Source organism: Prunus dulcis, chromosome 6 (genome assembly GCF_902201215.1).
Source record: "Prunus dulcis chromosome 6, ALMONDv2, whole genome shotgun sequence".
In the NCBI taxonomy this organism is placed as follows: domain Eukaryota; kingdom Viridiplantae; phylum Streptophyta; class Magnoliopsida; order Rosales; family Rosaceae; genus Prunus; species Prunus dulcis.
In genome coordinates, this window is record NC_047655.1 from 20,759,378 (window position 1) to 20,780,436 (window position 21,059).

A 21,059-nucleotide genomic window follows, 5' to 3' on the forward strand; every position below is an offset into this window, starting at 1 on the left:
GTTTACTAACAAATGGGTATTGGAATAATTCTAATTTCTAACTTCTCATGCGTTTATTCACACAAACGAATCAAACATTATATCAGTTCCACGTTAAAATTCGTAGTCAAATACCCTAAACATCAAGAATGGAATCAATTAGGGGATAATAGTTTATTCAATTCCAGTTCCTTAATTACCTTATATACAAGTTTACTTATAGCATCTACAATCATGCTTCCTAGTTTTTAGTTAAAATTTAGCTAAAAATTAAAACACAAAAAAAGTTATTTTATGAGCTCTCTATACAATTTGAATTCCAATCATACTCCATAGTTTAGGGAGTCTTAAATACTATAATAATTTTTTAATTCAATATAATTGATCCATCTCTATAAACAAAAACAAAAAAAAGTTAGTATTAATTAAAAGTTTAAAATATGCATAAAACAAAGTAGCATTAAATTATAGGGAGTCACTAAGAATTCTTTATCTCTCCTTAGATTTAAGGGCTCCTAGAGGTCTCCCTATTTTAGGTGGTTGATAGGGAGTATGGTTGGAGTTGTATTTTTCAATTCCTCCCTAAAATTTATCTAAGGAGGTGATTTAGAAAGTTCATTGTAGATCCTCTTATATATGTAATGGGAAGACACATAAAGGGAATATGATAAGAGCATCTACAATCATGCTCTCCATTTTTTTAGTTAAAATTTAGCTAAAAATATTTAAAAGCTATTTTTGGAGCTCTTTATAAAATTTTAACTCCAATCATACTCTCTAGTTTAGGGAGTCATAAATGCTATAACTCTTTTTAAGTTGATCAATCTCTATTAAAAAATAATATAAAAATAGTTAGCATTAATTAAAGGTTTAATTATTATTATTATTATTATTATTATTATTACAACATACACATATACTGTAATATCCCAAACCAAAAATTCATAAATAAGGAATATATTATTTTGCGAAAAGACGATTTTGCCCTCGTAATATTTTATTAAGAAAAATGTGACTTTTTGATCGAGAAGGAATTTGACAATTCCGCTTGTGCCATTGCGTAGAGCACGTTGAAATGAGTTCATAGACACGTAGTGGACCCGAATCGGAGTTGTAACGAGAGAGTTATGGTCAAAAGAGTCACAGTGGCATAACCGTAAATATCTCAAAGTTGGATCTATAAAACCAGCCAGCCTCTCTCTCTCGCGCAAAAACGGCCCGCCGCCTTCCAGAGCTTGCTGGCGCAGCCTCAGGGCACCACCGGCCACGGGACCGATGGCAATGGAACCGCCGTCGAGTCCCCAACATTTTCCGACCGATCCCTCGCCAGTCGACGACCTGTGCTGGCCGGAAACTGCGAAAGAACGACGGGAACTCACCGAAACTTCAAGGCCTCCGATCTCCCTCCTTCGGCCACCATTTCCGTCGACTCAGGTATGGATCTTGAACCTCTCGAGCTGTTCTAGCTGCCTGTTGGGTCGGATTAGATGGATTGGTAGTGTAGCTATCGGATTTTTGAACTTGAAGTTTCAGCCGATTTTCGGCCTCTATTTTTGGCCACTTCCAGTCACTTTTTGGGGTAGGTCCAAGAACAAAAGTGGCTCCAAATATGGTGTTTTACCTAGGGTAGGAGTTTGGAGCCGGGGTTTGAAGTTTTTCCGGCGAGCCGAAATCGCTTTAGACACCCATCGCTGCCGGCTAGTGCTGGGGCGCGTGGACGAGGGTGGTGCAGTGGCACTGTGTCTTGTTGCGATCCTTATGTTGTCACGAGCGCGTAGGATTTCACGGATCTCAATTTGGATTCCGTTTGAGCCCCGAACGGATTTTTCATATTGTGCGATTTCCGGGTTCAATATTACCGAACCGTTGGATCGCGCTCAATTTTGGATATGTTGTTTCAGATAATTTCAGAATCGAGTAGGATTTGACGAATCGTGAATCGGAGTCCCGGATTGACAGGACCCGATCCCAATTCCACTTTGGAATTCGAACCAAGTCCTGTGTATGTCCGACATCTGGCAACTGTCGGGCACAAATGACCATTTTACCCTTCCTGTTACAGTTACTATGAAAACTTCTCTTGGACTTCTGCCGAAAATTCGGCAGAGTCTCCTCTGTATTTTGACTAAACCCAAATTTTCCCACCTGTCAAACAATCATAAATATCCACACCAACTGCCAGAATAGAATAACCAAGTATTCACCAGCTCCAATTTTCCACTAAAACGAGATATCAGAGCATTTTCTAAAGTTTACAGGGTTTCAAGGATTTTTCCACAAAACTCTACCTTAGTTGGTGGCGCGGAAGCTATGAATGGCCCGGTGGTGGATCCTACGCACTTTTACGGCATGGAGGCGAAAAAGCAGGTTGAAAATGTGAGTGGACCAAACATAAGATTCTTGAAAACAGTTTAAAATCATAATAACCCCCATAGTAAAAATAACTTAATAAGTAAAGCTAAAGTTCACCTGTGTTTAATATAAGGTATTCATCTGAATATATATATATATATAATCTTATGTATATAGATTCGTAAAACTGAACAATTATATAAAGATATAAATGCGCGGATATCAAAGAAACTGGTGTAAAATAACTGAAAGTCATAATTGGACAAAAGAAAGCTCAAAATCATTTGAAACTACCACCTATTTGTACCCCTGTCATATCCGTCAATTCCCCTGGCAGGTCTCGGGCGTCACGCAGTCTACCCGAGCCGCAAACTGGCAAAATCAGGGGACTATGATCAGCCTGATCCGCCGGCAGGTCTCGATGACACCAAGTCGACTCGAGCCGCTCTGGCAGATACAGTGGACCGTAGTCAGCCTGATCCGCAATCCTGGCAGGTCTCGGGGACACAGAGTCAGCCGAGCCGCAATCCTGGCAGGTCTCGGGACACCAAGTCTGCCGAGCCGCAAATCCTGGCACTCACGGTCCGAGCGTCCCCGAAACTCAGGCAGTCAAGTGCACTGACTGAACTGTAAACAGACTGGATGTCCGTAGACATCGGTCCGTCTGAGGGTAATCACCAAATAAAAAGGCGGGTACATGGTGGTTCTAAAATAACTATTTTAGAAAAACCTGATAATTCTCTGTAATCTGATAAATCTGAGTTAAGCTGCAATTTCTGTATCACAAATCTCAAGTCTGCTGCTCAACTGAGTAATATAAAAGTAAAGTTATTTTACGCTACAACTCATGGTCGGAACACATGCAATAACACTTATTCAAGATCAAATACTGGAATTTATTCAGATAAACTCATTTATAAAAACTTATTTATATAAAATCAATATAAAATCACTTATGAAATCTTATTTATAGAAATCATCTATATAACTTATTTATATAAAAGCCTTTATGAAAGAAAGTCCACTCACTGGTATCAGAGCTAGCTGGACCCTTCGAAGGTCCCTCCTGTGGGTCGATCGGACCTCTGGTGCCTGATTAACCATGAATATTAAATTAATAAACTGCTGAATAAAAAGAATTTAAACTAAACACCCTGCCCCCGGCTCCTAGAAATACGTGTACTCATTTCAAGTTACTCCTATGCCCACATTAGCCTTTCAAACAGTTAAAACCCGACGCTTAGCTAAGCGATAAACCACCAGATCGGCCGATCCGGGACCCCGTGGGTCCACGGTCTCAGTTGGCCAATCTGGGCTTCTCTGAAGGTTCCTCATAGAGAAGGAACCATGTTCTGCGAGTTTGGTCCGAAACGGACGGTCAGATTGGCCAAAATCGCGCTATCGCTTAAAATCCAAACCCTAGCCCCAGGGTTCGCGATTTCGGAGTATCCGGGACTCCAATTCGCAATCCGTCGATTCCTACACGATCCTGGAATCATGTAGTACAACATATCCAAAATTGAGTGCGATCCAACGATTCGACGACACTGCACCCAAGGATAGCGCGATATGGAAAATCCGTTCGGGGCTCAAACGGACTCCGAATCGAGATCCACGAAATCCTACGCGCTCATGACGACACGATGATTGCAAAACTACACATAATTACTTCACCACCATCGCCCATGCGCCGCCACACGCGCGGGCAGATTCGGTTGTCCAAAGCGATTTTGGTTCGTCGGAAAATCTCGGAACCAAGACTCTAAACTCCTATCCTAGGTAAAACACCCCATTTGGAGTCACTTTTGTTCTTGGACATACCCCAAAAAGTGACCGAAAACTGACGATCACGTCGGCCGAAGTTTCTGCCAATTTTCAAGTTGAAAATCGAACGCTCTAGAGCTAAAATCGATCGAAACCCATACATCCATCAGCTAGAACACGAAAAATAGCTGAGAAACCATACCTTACTCGATCGATTTGGTGGAGAATTGAGGGAGAACGAGGAGCTCAAAGTTCAAACTAGAAAACCGGCAAAAATGGCGTTTTTCGGCGAGCTCTGGCCACGGCAAGGGCGGCGGCGGGTCAGGAAATGATGGCGGTCGAGTGGTGGTTCGTTTGGTACCAACGGCGGAGATCGGCTCCAAGTGTGGCGGCTATGGCGACGTGAAGAAGAGAGGAAGGTCGGCTGGTCGCGCGAATCGGGAGGAGAGAGAAATGAGGAGAGAGAAGGAAGGAAGGGATAAGAATCTGACTTTTTGACCAAATTATCATTTTGCCCTTCGCGGTATTTTGATCATATTTTCTTCGTTACGACTCCGATTCGAGTCTACTCCGTGTCAACGGACCCGTTTCGCCGTGCTCTACGCAACAGCGTAAGCGGAATCACCAAATTCTTTCCCGATCAAAGAGTCAACTTTTTCCCTATTAAATAATGCGATGGCAAAATTATCTTTTTGCTAGAAGATATGAATCATACTTTTTAGATATTTTATTTCTTTTTATATATTTTGTTTTGGGTTATTACACGGATACTCCGAAATCGCGAACCCTGGGGCTAGGGTTTGGAAATTGTATTATTTCACGATCGTGGTCAAACCGATCGTCAGTTTCAGACCAAACTTGCAGGATATGGTTCCTTAAACGTGAGGAACTTAAAGGAATTCTCAGATTGGTCATTGGAGGTCGTTGTCCCCACAGGATTCCGTTTCGACCAATGTGGAAGTTTATCACTTAATGAAGTCTCGAGTCTTTTCAGACGATTGTAAATATCTGAAATGCCTAAGTGGGCAGGAAAATGACTTTAAAGTTAATGCACGCACTTCTAGAAGTCGGGGGTCAGGGTTTTACTTAAAAAGTTATACCGAGCAGTTTTATTAATTAAACATTCATGATGGTTAACCAAGGCACCCGGGACCAGACAGGCCCGCAGGAGAGACCGTCAGGAGGTCTAGCGAGCACGGACCAGGAGTGAGTGGATTTTCTTTCATAAATGATTTTATATTAATTTTATATAAATAAGTTTTTATAAATGAGTTTATATGAGTAAATTTCATTATTTGATTTTGAATAAGTTTTATTAAATGTTTCCGAGCATGATTAGTGCAGTAATATTTCTATAATTCTATGTTGCTTACTTGCACATACTAGACAGTTATAGAAAACAGAGTTTGAGGCTTATAGCAGATGAGATAGCAGCATAATTTTAGACTTCAGTTATTGATCAGACTTTTCTAAAAATAGTTATTTTCAAACCACCATGTACCCAGTTTTTGGTGATTACCCTCAGATGGACCGATGTCTACGGACATCCAATCTATTTACAGTTCTGTCAGTGCACTTGACATTGCCTCACGAGTTTCGGGGACGCTCGGATTGTGAGTGCCAGGATTTGCGGCTCGGCAGACTTGGTGTCCGGAGACCTGCCAGGATTTGCGGCTCGGCTGACTTCATGTCCCCGAGACCTGCCAGGATTGCGGATCAGGCTGACTACAGTCCCTTGAATCCTGCCAGAGCGGCTCGAGTTGACTTTGTGTCACCGAGACCTGCCAGCGAATCAGGCTAACTATAGTCCCCTGTATCCTGCCAGGATTTGCGGCTCGGATAGACTGTGTGTCGCCGAACCTACCAGGGGAATTGACGGAATTACAGGGGTACATCCGAGTGGTAGTTTTGATTAATTGCAGTGCTTTAATTCAAGTTTTGAGTACATTGCTTTATTGCAGGTTTGATTTCAGTACTTTTATGCAAATTGGATTTCAATGCTTTCGTGCAAGTTTTATTGCTCTTGAAAGCGATTGCATATATTTCTATAAATATGTAACTGCGTTGATTTTCATATGTTTCCAAGATAGTTTAGATATTCAGTCTTACTCAACTGTATTTGATTTCATTGTTTTTATGCGAGAAGTATCGAGTTCGAATATGATTTACATATAATGCCTTGAGTTTAGTATGCTTTAAATGCAGAATACGTGTTTATATTTATTTCCTTATTTTTACGCCGGGGGTTAGTAAATTCTTAGATATTTTATGAACCTTTATTTTTGGTCCACTCACACTTTCAACTGTTTTGCGCCCCCAGGCTGTAGCGTGCACAAGACATCCACCACCGGGCCATCTTGACGTCCGCGCCTTCTGGATTAAAAGTGTTGGTATGTAAAACAATTAAGTGATCCGTAAGCTATCAAAATTGCTCTGATATATTGCCCTAGAGAGGGAATGGAAATTTTGACAAGTTTATTAAAGTGCTGGTTGTTGGTTGTTGGATATTTATGCTTGTTTGACAGGTGGAAATTTTGGGATTGAATTAAATATAGGGGAGACTCTGCTGAAATTTTCGGTAGAAGTCAAAGTCAAATTTTTAAGAAAAAGGGCAAATAGGTCTTTTGTGCCCGACCTTTGCCAAGTGTCGGACACACAAAGGGTTCGACTCGAATTCCAAAGCGGAATTTGATTCGGGTCCTGTCATATACTATAATGTACATATATACATGTATATACCATATACATGTATATATATAAACACATATATACATATAATATATATAAATACATATAGATATATACACATATATTATTATTATAATAATAGCATACATGTATACATGTATATATGTAATATATATTATATTATATATTAATGTACATATATACACGTATATACATATATATAAACACATATATACATATATAATATATAAATACATATAGATATATAGATATATACACATATATTATTATTATAATATACCCATATACACATACATATTAATATTATAAAAATAGCATACATGTATATATATATATATATATATACCCATATACACATGCATATTAATATTATAAAAATAGCATACATGTATATATATATAAGTATATATACATATATGTGTATATATATTATACCCATGTATGTATTATAATATACATATACACGCGTATATACACATATACATTATATATTTATACTATATGTATATATATTATAATATACATATATGCACGTATAGACATGTATATTATTATTATAACATACCCATATATATATATATTATCTATTATAATATACATATATATGTATGTATATGTATATTATATGCATGTATATACATATATATATGTATATTATAATATATAATATATATACATATATTATATATTATATATACATATGTATTTTATAATATATATAATGTATATGTATTTTATAATATATATAATGTATATGTATATATACATACATATATAATATATGTATATACATGTATATACACGTATATTATTATTATTATTATAACATACCCATATATATTATATATTATAATATACATACATATATATAAATATATGTATATGTATTATACCCATGTATATTATAATATACATATATACACCTATATACACTTATATATATGTATGTACGTTTATATTATTTAAAATATATAATATTATTATAATATACTTATATACATGTATATACATATATATTATATGTATGTATATATACATATATATATATATTATATATATTATAAAACACATATATACATATATATAGATATTTTTAAAAAAATAAAAAAAAATTATAGTCCTAGTCCAAGCATACACCAAACGCAAGATAAGTGTTATCCAACTTAGACCAAGCCAAGCTAAGCCAAGCCAGTCCCTAAGCATAGTCCATGCCAAGACAGTCATATGTACCAAACGAGCCCTATTTGTGATGAGAAGTTGAAAAGTATTGTAGAGAGGCATAGGAAATGGGACATAGCAGTTAGAAACCAAAAATTCTTTGAGTTGAGAAGTATAATGAGTTCCAAGTTAAAGCAAAGAGGGCCTACTGGTTTAGTTTGCCTATGAAATATTTCCAAAAAGGATGTATCCAACGCTCAGAAAAGAAAAATCATGAAAAATTGCAGAAGAAACAAATGAAGAAGGTAACCTTGATTATATGTCTTTTGCTACATGAGACTGTTGTTAATCAAGATTATACCTTCCGCCTATTAATCTACTTAATCAATTATGTTGATTGATTGGTTATTGCCTAACAAGAGAATATTGTCCCATTCTTCATGACACAACCTCTCAATACTGATATTAAAAATAGGAGAAATATCGATATAATAGGTAAAATGATGAGCTTAATCATACACATGGTCAAACAGTGCTAACAAAACCTTATTTTATTTTATTTTTTTTCACAATTCAATATATTAAAATGGTTAGGGTTGAATATGGTGAGTAGTATGTACTTATTAAAATTAGATTTGTTTCACAATTTAATATATTCTTTTTGGTTATTTTATGTTAGGGTAAATTAGTAATTCAATAAATACGTTGGTAATAAGGTGTACTCAGTTAATTTTAGGGTTCGTTTCACAACACTCTAATGAAAATCATTTCCTTTCTTATGATTCCATTACTTGTAAGTAAACGTGACAAATTTCTTGATTCATGGCTTTCTCCATTTATAGTAAGTAAACATGCCATAATTAATTTGAAAGTTTGAAAAAAGAAAAAAGAAAAAAGAAAAAAAAAGGGTAAAGTCTATCTTTGTATTTCTACGTAAACCAAAATATTTAAAAGTGGATTGTAGAATAATGATAATCTTTCCATCTCAAATAATAGCCAACTAGCTCCTTGGCACATGCGTGAGTGTGTGCCAATTGGTTTTATTTTTTATTTTTTATTTTATTTTTAGAATTAAGAAAAGGATAATATGAGTAGTTATGTTTCATAAAAGTAGGACCTATTATTTGATTTTGTTTTTAATATAAAAAAAAAGTAAATTGAATTTATCATATTATTCTCATTTAATTAATAATTTTAATTCTTAATGTTTGAATTAATTAAGAGCATTTTCTGGTATTTTGAATGTTTCGTCCTTATCTATTTTTTACTTTATATATATATAGATTAGGAAAAAAAAAATTTCGAAGAATAGTAATTTAATTGGCTGGCATTATGTAATTTATTTCGTCGAAATTAAATATCCTTTTAACATATTGATGACGTGGAGGGTTGACTCCGGTAACATCCATTGAAGAATGCGGGTGTGTTCGTGGGGAGTGGGATCCCCTCATAAAGTCTCACAATCACAAAATTAATTTTCAATTAAATTTTAATCTGTGCCGCTAAACGCAGAATTAAAAGGCGGCTTTAATTGCTTTAAAAACCCAGACTTACTTTACCAAACCCCAAAACGACGTCGGTTCTTCCTACCATACAAAAACTCGCCCAACTCAGTCCAAACAGTAAAGAAGCTTCAACGCACGAGACAAAGACCCAAAAGCAGACTCAGTGGCCCTCACTCTCACCTCAGAGACGAAGAGCTCCAAAAAAGCTTGAGAGAGACTGAGAGAGAGAGAAAGTTAAAGAAAGAAAAAGCAAGAAAACGAAGAGTGCCAGATCAATACTGGTAAAGCAACGAGAAAAAGGGGTACTGAGAGAGAATCTAGGGTTTCGTCGCGGTTCTGAACTGCTGATCCGACGTCGTTATGGCGAGTCCGCAGTCGGAACTGTTCGCTAGGACTCCGGTTTCCGGGAGAGCTCTGTCGATTACACCAGGCGCTAGGATTCTGCAGAGCCCTTTCAGTGATGAAGCGATCTGGAAGCGTCTTAAAGAGGCTGGCTTTGATGAGGAGTCGATTAAACGAAGGGACAAGGCTGCGCTCATTGCCTATATTGCTAAGCTTGAAGCTGAGGTAGTTTCTTTTTCTCTCTTTGTAATTTGAATTTTGATTTTCAAATTTGATTTTCAAATTCTGCCCTGTACTTGTTTCTTTTACTTTTGGGTGTTTCCAGTAGTGTGTTTTTCTTTAATGGAATTCTTTTCTTGGAATATTTTTAATATAATTTGTTGGAGGAATTTCTTGCTTGAATGTAGCATTTACAAAATAATGGAATTGAAGTTTCAGATTTTCAATATGCCCAATTAAGAGCAAAAGAAAATATAGATCACCGTGCTGCATTTCTTGTTACTCTTTCTGTTCGCTTTGATTATCTGTCTGGCGGAGTTTTTAAGTTTGTGGTGTTGCGCTGGAGATAGATAAATGAAATAGTAACAATTTTTTAAAATCCTTTATAATGAATTTTGATTGGTCTCGAATAAGAAATGGCATAAGTGAATGCATTTGGACTGGTTCGTATGTATATAATGCGTTTTGATTGATCCAAATAAGAAATCAGTTCTGTGTTATCCTGAATAAGGAATGGCATAAGTGCATGGTTTCCATCTTTATTAAGTTCTATCCTTTTCTACCCATGTCACAAAGAACCATTATAATGAATGAAGAAAAATTTTGTTTCTTGGAACATATCTATTCAACATTGCTTTCAAGACATTGTTCTTCAATATAACTACAACCATTCCTCTACTTTTTATCTTTTGTTCTTTGCCTTTTTTTCTTCTCGTGTTTGATGCTCCCCTCCCTCTGTTGGTTCGTTGCTGCTTAATGATTTAGTTGGGGTCTTTAGTACCCATGCTGTCTGTATTGAGCCCTGTTTGTTTGTTGTTTCTTTTGCTCTGGTGTTCTTTTCGGAGTGTTGCCCTGATATTTTTTGAAGTGATAAACTTGAATAGTTCATATATTTCCCATGAAGTGTGTAGTAGCAAATTTCTCTATTTGGTATTCCGCTGACCAGGTTAGCTTAATTTAGATTTTTGATCACCAACACCACATGGGTCTTCTCATAATGGAAAGAAAGGAGTTAGCTTCCAAGTGTGAAGAAGTTAAAGCCTCTAATGAGACAGCTGAACTTTTGCACAAGCGTGATCAAGCTGCATATGTATCTGCTTTGGCTGAAGCAAGGAAACGGGAGGAGTGCCTAAAGAAGGTAGTAGGAGTCAAGGAAGAGTGTATATCCAGTGTAAGTTTTCAATTGAGACTCTTTGAAGTAGGCATCCCTTTTCTTCGCATGTCATCATAACATTTTTTGTTTGGATATGTAGATTGAGAAGTCAATGCATGAGATGCGTGCAGAATCTGCTGAAACAAAGGTTGCTGCTGAGAGTAAATTGGCAGAAGCACGGAATCTGGTGGAGGGTGCTCAGAAGAAATTCACTGAGGCTGAGGCCAAGATGCATGTAGCAGAATCTTTGCAAGCAGAAGCTAGTCGTTTTCACCGTGTCGCTGAAAGAAAGATGCAAGAAGTTGAAGCACGTGAAGATGATCTTAGGAGAAACATTTTGTCCTTCAAGACAGAGTATGTGCAGTTATTTTTGCAATATTGATCACCATATTCTCAGTTTTACTTTATCTGTCAAAACCTAATGTCAGCATAACCCAAGTCTAGGGGCCAGATTAAAATCCTACCCAGAACATTCTATCCCATGAGATTTAATGAACTGTTCTCTACTTGTGTGGTGTATTCTTGACACAATACAACCCATAGTAGTTTGGGAAGGGTACCAAACAAGGATTTTATTTTATTTTTCCTTTCAATATGTCCAGTAGCACACTCACTTTCTTCAGGGTTTTACGTTATGCCTTCCTTGACTGTCTCGCAACAATGTTAAATAATGTATTTCCAGAGAAGTTCTCATTTGAGGGGCTTAAACGAGGGACAAGTGGGGCAATGCATTCAAGGGCTGGGGTCACTTCATTGAATTATTGATCAGTTGTGCAACTCCTATTATTATATGTATTGTCCCCGACGTATCCTTCAATTTAAGTCCCTCAGTTGAACACTTCTCTGTGTTTCCATACATGAAATAGTCACAAGTTGGCTAAAAGTTGCCCCAATGATCTATAAGGCCAGTAAGAATTTTTTTGGAGAGTTTGTTGATTTTCTTGTTCTTTTGATTTTGTAGTTGTGATACAAAAGAGAAGGAGATAAGCCTTGAGAGACAATCTTTATGTGAAAGGCAGAAAACCCTGCAGCAAGAACAAGATAGATTACTTGATGCACAAGCCCTGCTTAACCAAAGGGAGGATTTCATATTTGGTCGATCTCAGGAACTGAATCGACTTGAAAAAGAGTTAGAAGACGTAAAAGCGAATATCGAGAAGGAGCGTAGAGCCCTAGATGATGGGAAATTAAATCTGGAGCTGACTGAGGCTTCCCTTGTTAATAGAGAGGAGGTTCGCATTGCTCTGTTTTTTCCCCATCTGGATGTTGATTTGGTTAGTTGAAAGCTTCACTAATGTGGTTCTGTTTTGAGTGTTTGCAGGCTTTAACAAGAAGAGAAGCTTTGTTGAACAAAAAAGAGCAAGAGATACTTGTTTTGCAGGAGAAACTTGTGAGCAAGGAATCTGTGAGTGTTTAATCTTGTCTTTTTCGTTTTGAATTAAGATGTCAACTGTACACTAGTTTTTAGTCAATTGTGAATGATTTTATTTTGATCTATTTGACAAGAAGGTTTATGAAATGCCTTATGTGGACTGTTATACTATTGACTCAGTATCTGTTTAACTCTTTCTTGTCCCCAATCTTTATGCGGATGGATTATCCAGGATGAGATTAGGAAAGCCTTAGCAAGCCATGAAGTTGAGTTAAGAAAAAAGAAGTCTGAATTTGATTCGGAGCTGGACGTGAAGCGAAAACTGTTTGAAGATGAAATTGAAGCCAAGAGGCGAGCTTGGGAGTTGAGGGAAGTGGATCTCAATCAACGAGACGACCTACTGCAGGAAAGGGAGCATGACTTGGAAGTTCAATTGAGGACATTGGTGGATAGGGAGAAAGATGTGGCAGAGATGTCAAATCTGGTTGATGAGAAAGAAAAAACTTTGAGAGATGCTGAGAAGGAGTTTGAGCTGAATAATGTTCTTTTGCAAAGAGAAAAGGAAGAAATTATCAAAATGAAGGTAGAGCTTCAGAGCTCCTTGGATTCACTTGAAGACAAAAGGAAACAACTTGATTGTGCCAGGGAGAAGTTTGAGGTTTTGAAAACTGAAACAAGTGAGCTTTCAGATCTAGAGATGAAACTTAAAGAAGAGATAGATTTAGTCAGGGCTCAAAAGCAAGAGCTGATGGCTGAGGCAGATAAGTTGGCTGTAGAGAAGGCAAAGTTTGAATCCGAGTGGGAATTAATTGATGAAAAGAGAGAAGAGCTACGGAAGGAAGCAGAGCATGTTGCAGAGGAGAGGTTGGCGTTTTCCAAGTTTATCAAGGATGAGCATGATAACCTAAGGCAGGAGAAGGAGGAAATGCGAGATCAGCACAAGCGTGATGTTGAATTACTTGTTAGTGAGCGAGAGGACTTCATGAATAAGATGGTTCATGAGCGTTCTGAGTGGTTTGGCAAGATGCAGAAGGAACGCGCAGACTTCTTACTTGAAATTGAGATGCGGAAGAGGGAATTGGAGAACTGTATTGATAAAAAGCATGAAGAGTTAGAATGTTCATTGAAGGAAAAGGAGATTGCCTTTGAGCAAGAAAAGAAAAATGAATTTCAGAATATTAACTCTCTTAAGGAAGAAGCAGCAAAAGAGAGGGAACAGGTTGCTTTAGAAAGGAAAAGGCTTGAGACTGAGAGAATAGAGATCAATTTGGATCGTGAGCGTAGGGATCGGGAATGGGCGGAGCTAAATAATTCAATCGAGGAACTGAGGGTCCAGAGAGAGAAATTGAAAGAACAGAGGGAATTATTGCATGCAGATAGAGAAGAGATTCTTGGTCAGATTCAACACCTGAAGGAATTGGAGAGTTTGAAGGCTGCTTTAGATAGTGCGTCTGCGTCTGAGATGCAACAATCTGATTTGGTGCCTCGCAGCCGGAAAACTTCTAGGCGATATTTGAAGCAGTTAACTTCTGTTCGAGAAGCTGATCATAATTCACATAATGAAGAAAATGTTGCCAACATTAGCAACTCATCAATAATGCTAAAATCAGGGTTTTCTCCTTCTAGTTCTGCTCGTTTCTCATGGTTGAAGCGCTGCAGGGAATTGCTTTTTAAACAGTCTCCTGAGAAGCACCAAACGGAATATGAAGAAAATCATGTGATCTCTCGGGAGGAAACAAGTTTGACCGTAACTGAACAGGTAGATACATCAAGTAAATATGACGGGCATAGGTACACGGGAAATGGTAATTCACCTAGATTTTTCAGTAAGAGACAGAATGCTTTTGGTGAACCGAAGGTGATAGTTGAGGTTCCCTTTGTTGGTGAGACTGTAAAAGGAACACACACTCAATCTGAAATTAAGGAATTTGATGGTGAAAGTTGTTCCCCCTTAATTTCTGAACAAGTCTACCAGGGAGGAAGGAAAAGAAGAGTTGACAAATCTTTGTCTAATGACGGTTTTGATCCACTACTTGAGCCCAGGCAGAACCTTAAGAAAAGGAGGCAACAACAAGATGCCACTGTGAACTCATCAGAATATGCCAACACCCACTGGTATAACCCATACTATCTGAACTTGAATCCTTTATTGGGTTTTGCCAATTTTCTGTTATTGGTATCTTGATAATTCCTTATTGATTTAACTTGAATTTGTGAGCAAATTTAAACTGAGTCATATATGTATTTTGGTTTCAGCATTGCGTCAACACAGGAAAAAGTACTAGAGGATCAGAATATATCAATGCCATTGCCATCTGATCAAATTTGTGAAGGCGCTGAAGAGGGTAGTGCTTTAATAGTAGATAAAATCATAAAGGTTTCCGAAGTGATTTTTGAGGAAACTGGAACTGGCAGTCTTGGCAATGAAGGCAAATTAGAGGCGCAGAACTCTATTGTAGAAGCACACCATGGACAGAATGGTGTCTTCCAGGGAGCTGTTGGACAAGTTACTGAGCACTGTCAGGTAATCTTTAATGGTCTCTTGCATGGGATTCTTGCTGTTATACATTATGATAGGTTTTGTATTACCTCTCCCTAGTAACTGTGTGTTTGCATACATTCCAATTTCAAAGTGTTAATGTTGCTAGTATCACCAGAAAGGACTTGGAATTGATTGCATCAGTTAACAATAAGTATGAGTGTTTAGCCCTACTGATTTAGGGCTCGTTTGGGAGTGATTATGGATAGGCAAATAATCACTTCTATGGAGAATCACTTCTCCATATTATCACTTTTAAGTGGTTTTAAGTGATTTTCTGGAGAAGCACAATGGAGGTGTTTTTCCCCAGAATCGCTTAAAATCACTTAAGCGATTCTGGCCCTCCTAGAATCACTCCCAAAGGAGCCCCAAATATTGTTGAAGACCTCTGCTATCATGATTATCTTTTTTTTTTTTTATAAAAATTTTATTACTCATTGAAGTTGTGCTTTTGATTGTTTAGTATGGATCAATTCTAATTCTGAAAGTGTATGCAGATTCAAGCCGAAGATACATCCGCAAAGCATGTGCAGTCCCAGTGAGATGATGATATTTGAAAGTGTACAGAAGCTTTAGATTTTGCAAAGCTGTCATAGTCAAAAGAGAATAGTAGAGCTCTGGTTGTTCATAGTGTGTACTTCTAGTCTGTTGCATGGCTGTCGAAATAGATGCAAATAGAGTATTTTTCTTATTCCTTACCGTGTATCTTTTTTATTTATTTTGTTAAGGTACATTGAAGTAATGCAAAGTCAAGCTTGCTGATGAGATCTATCTTCTTCAGGTGCATCTTTTGCGGAAAGTCCTCAACTTTAAAGAGGCTCCCTTGTGATGGCTTGTATCTTGGAGTGGGCTACTTATGTCCTTATGTGAAATTTGTGAATGTTTGGTGGTTCTGATGTTACCTTTTTTTCGTTTGTTCTGGTTGATAGATGTGATCTATTTTTCTTTCGAGTTCGTATTTTAGGGCAAACATGGAGTGTGTTGTGTGGCATTTGTACTATATAGGGGGACCTCGTCTCTGGTTATGATCATGGGTTATCTGTTGCTACTTGGTGAAATATTGTTTCTTTCTTGGTGATGTTTTTAAGTCCCAGGCATCAACCGACAAGGAAGGTTTGGTTGTGTGCTTCTGTTTTCTTATGTCGAAAAATATATAATCGTCACTAAAACAAGAGTTATTATAAAGATGAGAAATTGATATATTTAATTTGATGGCTTTAATACGTGTCTGGATAAGGATGGCCCTCACTTGGATGCATAATCAAAATACTCTATGAAAGGAAAGATTGAGATTACGATTGGGCTTTCACTTTTTTTACTCCCATAATTAATAGGCCAAATTGATAAATCATCCACGTGGTTTCTTGGTCATGTGTCAAAACCTATTTGCCCATGTGCCTCTAATGTGGAAGGGTTAAAAGGCACATTTTATTTATTTTATACAAGTGATATTCTAAGCTCTCTAAATAAATGTAATCTCATTTTAGATGGGCTCAGTATCCTTGCCAACTAATCTAAAGTTACATGTGCACACCAAAAAAAAAAAAGTCCCCTTAATTTGTTGAAGTCTGTTTTGACCCTCAAATCAAGTTTTTTTTTTTTTTTTTTGGGTTGTTGAGAGAAAGTAGTAAATTTTCATTTAAATTATTAAATGTTACAGATTTGAGTAAACAAATGTGGCCTCATTAAAATCTTATCCAGAAAAACTCAATGAGACAAAACTTGAGACAGAAAAAGAGTGACAAGCGCTCCATAAAGTCTACAAACAAAAACTCATGACAAATCCAGAATATCAGTGTCAGCTTGAAGAAACACATTGAGCTGTGAAAGACCATCTTAAAGCCATATGTCTGTGGACACACTACCTAAAGCTAACTTAGCAGGTCTATTAGCCACAGTATTACATAATCTAGGAACGAAGACAAAAGAAAGAGAATCAAAATTTTTAGATAACATGTGGATGTCGTTGATAATCCCCCCTGTAACCCCAAAGGCCTCATTGCTAGAGACGATGTCATTAATGGCAATCTTCGCATCTGTCTCAACCACTAATAAACCATAACCAGCTTCCCATGCAAACTGAAGGCCTTCTCGAATTTCTAAGAGTTCAGTAATTTTGGCTAAGAAACAGCAATAATAGGGACTGAAATAGTACCCATAAGATCTCCATGCACATTTCTTACAACTGTCTCAATCCACGTTTCCAAACAAAATTACTACAAGCAAAGCAACCATCCACATTCAGTTTCAACTTACCATGGGGACCAATGAGTAGATGAAGGAGAATGAGTATGCACATGAGCAATGTTAGTGGAGATAAATTCAACTAAAAGACGATGGGCAGTAGCATATCACATGAGCAATGCTACTGCCCACAGTAGCATATCACAAGTCATTAGGGTCACCTCCTTTCTGGCCATGCATTCATGCATTTCGATCAAGTCAAATAAACCAAGAAAGGTAAGCAAAAGTCTCCAAGTTAAAGTTCAAGCCCACGTAATTACATGGCACCAAAGATTTGCAAAAGTAGGTTCATGCCAAATGTTTATCACGTCACGAAGAAAAGAAAATTTCCAAATCCTTTTCACCTCACGACAACCCCATAAAGCATGAATAATTGTCACGATCCGATCCGAGAATAAAGAATATTCTCGAATCAAGGTGCGTGAACTGAATGAAATAAAATAGAAAGACTAAAAAAATGGGTTAAAATACATTTCCTTTATATAAAATAATAATAATAATCTTACAAGTGTACAAGATATAAATAAAAGTTTATCACTCTAAACTAATCCAACTTCTGTGGTTTCTGCTTTGTCTTGCCCACTAATTGATCTGAAAAACAAAATAGGTGAGGGATGAGCAAGCCAACCGCTCAGTGAGTAGATTATATAATATGCCAGTAAAGCAATATCATTTTACACATTCTAGAAAAATATAATAAAAAGATACACAATCCAAATCATATCACATCATTACTTCATATCTTGGTTATCCTTCACAAATTGTACCCAGTACGTGACCCATTGCCCTATGTGGGTCTGGTACATTTATCCTTCGGATACCCCGTCACTGAAGTTCTCATGTTCCATGAATAATACATACTTTACAAAAACTCCAAATAATATATATTGTGTGAAATATTGCACAAATTAGACATGCTTGATTTGAAAATAGAGAGAGATTTGTAGATACAATAAACCCATGATTTTCACATTTATCACAAAATAAGAACTTTTAGAACATATTACATAACCCACTCACCATGATAAGTATGAAATATTACAAGACAAACACACATGCTCTTCATCTTGTTTCTCTCTCTCTCTCTCTCTCTCTCTCTCTCTCTCTCTCTCTCTCTCTCCCCTATAAGGGATATGCATGCACCCAAATAATATTTATATATACAATATTTTAAACCACTAAAAAGATAAGATAAAAATGTAAAGGAATAATGTGACTCATCCCCCTTTGGCCAATGATATCACAATACCACTAACAAAAGATAAAACAGAAAGATGAGGGAATAATGTAAGTCATCCACCTTTGGCCAATAATATCACAACACCACTTGTTACTAGCATGCAAGGTGGCATGGTAATGATGATTTGATTAAAACCAATTCTAAGTCTCTACACATGGATAACAAGAATGGTGTCGTCTTTCAACTAAAGGGATAATCTCTTGTTAGGCTTAAGATTTAATAACATATAAATCTTCATAATAAATATTTAAATAAGAAAAATTCATATTAATAAATAATTAATATGTAGTATGAATAATAATAATTATAATAATTATATATATATTAGAGGCTCTCACAATAATGGTTTCCTGAAGGCCATGGCAGCGAGGGCAGCAACTATCATCTCCAATGTGTTATCGATCGGCAAATACAAGATAATCTTCTGGTCGCTCATGAGGCATGTCATTACCTCAAACTAAAGGAAGGTAAGAAATGCGAGCTTGGGTTGAAATTGGATATGAACAAGGCATATGATAATGTTGAGTGGGATTTTTTGGAAGCAACACTCTACATGATGAGGTTTAATGCTCGGTGGGTGATGCTTGTTATGTGTTGTGTGTACACTGACTCCTTTATCTGTGGTTGTTAACTATGATAAGTCTTCTCTCTTCTTAAGTGCTAATTCTCCTTCTTATCTGGCCCATGATATTGGTCGTGCTCTTAGGGTACATGTAACTCTCAATCCGGGTATCTACTTGGGATTACCATCTTTGTGGGGAGGTCTAAAAGACTAGCTCTTACTTATATTGGAGAGAGAATTTCAAAAAAAAGTACAGGGATGGAAGATTGGCTTACTATCTATGGCGGGAAGGGAGGTGCTTATTAAATTGGTTGCGCTCACAGTTCCCTGCTAACCATGTCGTGTTTTAAGTTTCCTAAGAGTATTTGCACTATGATTAATGGTGCCCTTGGCAGATTTTGGTAGGGAGATGGTGAATTTGGAAGTAAAATACATTGGAAGAGTTGGGAGGCTCTTGGGTTGCCTAAACAGCAAGGTGGTATGGGGTTCACGGACACTGAGACTTTTAACCTCTCACTTTTGGCTAAGCAGTGTTGGCGGCAATACTGCAACCCTGACAGGGGCTCGTGTGCTTAAAGCCCGTTATTTTCCACATTGTGACTTATTCCATGCTTTACGGGGGGCTCGTCCTTCTTGGGCTTGGATCAGTCTTTTGGAGGAAAGGAAAATCATACAAGAATGTGCTATGTGGCAAATTGGAAATGGAGAAGGCACTCGTATTTGGAACAAAAACTGGTTGATGGGTCATGCTACCTGTCACCCCACGCCTACACATTGTCCGGCCCATTCCAACTATGGTTAGCTCAATTATTGATCGGTGTGTATTCAGGCTGTATAACCTGGAGGAAAGACTTATTACCAATTTTGATTCTTGGCTCCTTGCTATAAGAGCATTTCCACCAGTTGCCCTTTGCCATGGCAAGATTAGCCCTAGAGCAGCCACTATTCACGTAAATAGTGGCTGCCCTAGTCCCCTCCAGCAAAATGTATTTCCAGCAGTTAGGGGCTTGCCATGGCAATTACTATTCATTTTTTTTGTTTTTTTCACAATTTTGTTTACTGAAATAATTAATTTGGATAATATTTTCGGATAAGATTTTTGGGTTCCTACGTGTCAATACTATTCATATCGGATAAGATTTTCGGTTTCAAATTTCAGATAAATTTCAGATAAATTTCAAATTTCAGATAAAAATTTCAAAATAAATTCAAAATGTCAAATTTCAGATACATTTCGGAATTCAAATTTTAGATAAATTTGAAATTTGAAATTTCATTTGAATTTCAAATTTCAGATAAGATTTTCACCCTCTAAGATTGCGCCACGTGTCATATCTATATGTGTACATTTTTCTATAAAATCAGAGGTTCAGCTCATACCTCCCACACCAATTCTTCTCTACATTTCCATTTCTCAAATTTTAGATTTCATTCTCCATTCTCAATGGCAGACATGGAAGAGGTTTTGGAGAGGCAAGAGAGAGAAACTAGAGAAAGAATGCGTAGACGAGCTGCAAGCAAAAGGGCGCAGAGAGAACTAGATGAGCAACTTGGCATAGCAGTTGCTTTGCTGGAGGAAGAAAACCAGGGTCGCCGTGGTTCACGAGAAGGCCGTCGCCCAAATGTGGACAGACATAGACATTCCCGGGGTAAGAATCTTATGGAAGATTATTTTATCCCACAATCTCTGTACTCTGATGTTCATTTTCGAGGGAGATATAGAATGCAACCTCATTTGTTCAAAAAAATCATGCATGATATTTGCAATTATGATGAATATTTTGTTCAAAAGAGAAATTGTGCTTGGAAATTTGGGACTTCTTCCAGAGCAGAAGTTCACAGCTGTGATACGAATGTTGGCGTATGGGTCATCTGCTGATCAGGTGGATGAGATTGCTCGGATGGGGAAGTCCACTGTTTT

At 37.2% G+C, this 21,059-nt stretch overlaps 1 protein-coding gene and 1 long non-coding RNA gene across 5 annotated transcripts; one reads left to right on the plus strand and one right to left on the minus strand.

Annotated features, from left to right (window-relative positions):
- The first annotated feature begins 9,478 nt into the window (after positions 1–9,478).
- Positions 9,479–16,228, plus strand: LOC117630795 (protein CROWDED NUCLEI 4). 4 transcript variants are annotated; one of them, XR_004586256.1, is made up of 9 exons: positions 9,479–10,034; positions 10,990–11,199; positions 11,282–11,535; positions 12,143–12,413; positions 12,503–12,586; positions 12,786–14,668; positions 14,810–15,077; positions 15,590–15,771; positions 15,874–16,228. XR_004586256.1 is itself a non-coding variant. In XM_034363575.1 (9 exons), exons 2-9 carry the CDS (start codon positions 9,828–9,830, stop codon positions 15,632–15,634), a joined length of 3,222 nt encoding a protein of 1,073 aa, XP_034219466.1. In that variant the 5' UTR covers positions 9,603–9,663; positions 9,816–9,827; the 3' UTR covers positions 15,635–16,204. The 4 variants fall into 4 exon arrangements, 2 of the variants coding, with proteins under 2 accessions (XP_034219466.1, XP_034219465.1); XR_004586257.1 differs by having other exon boundaries at positions 9,603–10,034; positions 15,590–15,722; positions 15,821–16,228; XM_034363575.1 differs by having other exon boundaries at positions 9,603–9,663; positions 9,816–10,034; positions 15,590–16,204.
- A 1,566-nt stretch (positions 16,229–17,794) lies between these two features.
- LOC117632530 lies at positions 17,795–19,467 on the minus strand. The gene is made up of 2 exons (XR_004586482.1): positions 18,915–19,467; positions 17,795–17,927 (listed from the first exon to the last, which is right to left on the minus strand). It is a non-coding gene; the product is annotated as an uncharacterized LOC117632530 (long non-coding RNA).
- Positions 19,468–21,059: the final 1,592 nt, after the last annotated feature.

What these genes read in the sequence shown, in the direction of transcription:
- LOC117630795 (XM_034363574.1), top strand. Translation starts at nt 9,828, where the DNA reads ATGGCGAGTCCGCAGTCGGAACTGTTCGCTAGGACTCCGGTTTCCGGG. An exon ending in AGGAAGAGTGTATATCCAGT is followed by an intron (nt 11,200 to 11,281) that starts GTAAGTTTTCAA and finishes TTGGATATGTAG; the next exon opens with ATTGAGAAGTCAATGCATGA. An exon ending in ATTTTGTCCTTCAAGACAGA is followed by an intron (nt 11,536 to 12,142) that starts GTATGTGCAGTT and finishes TTGATTTTGTAG; the next exon opens with TTGTGATACAAAAGAGAAGG.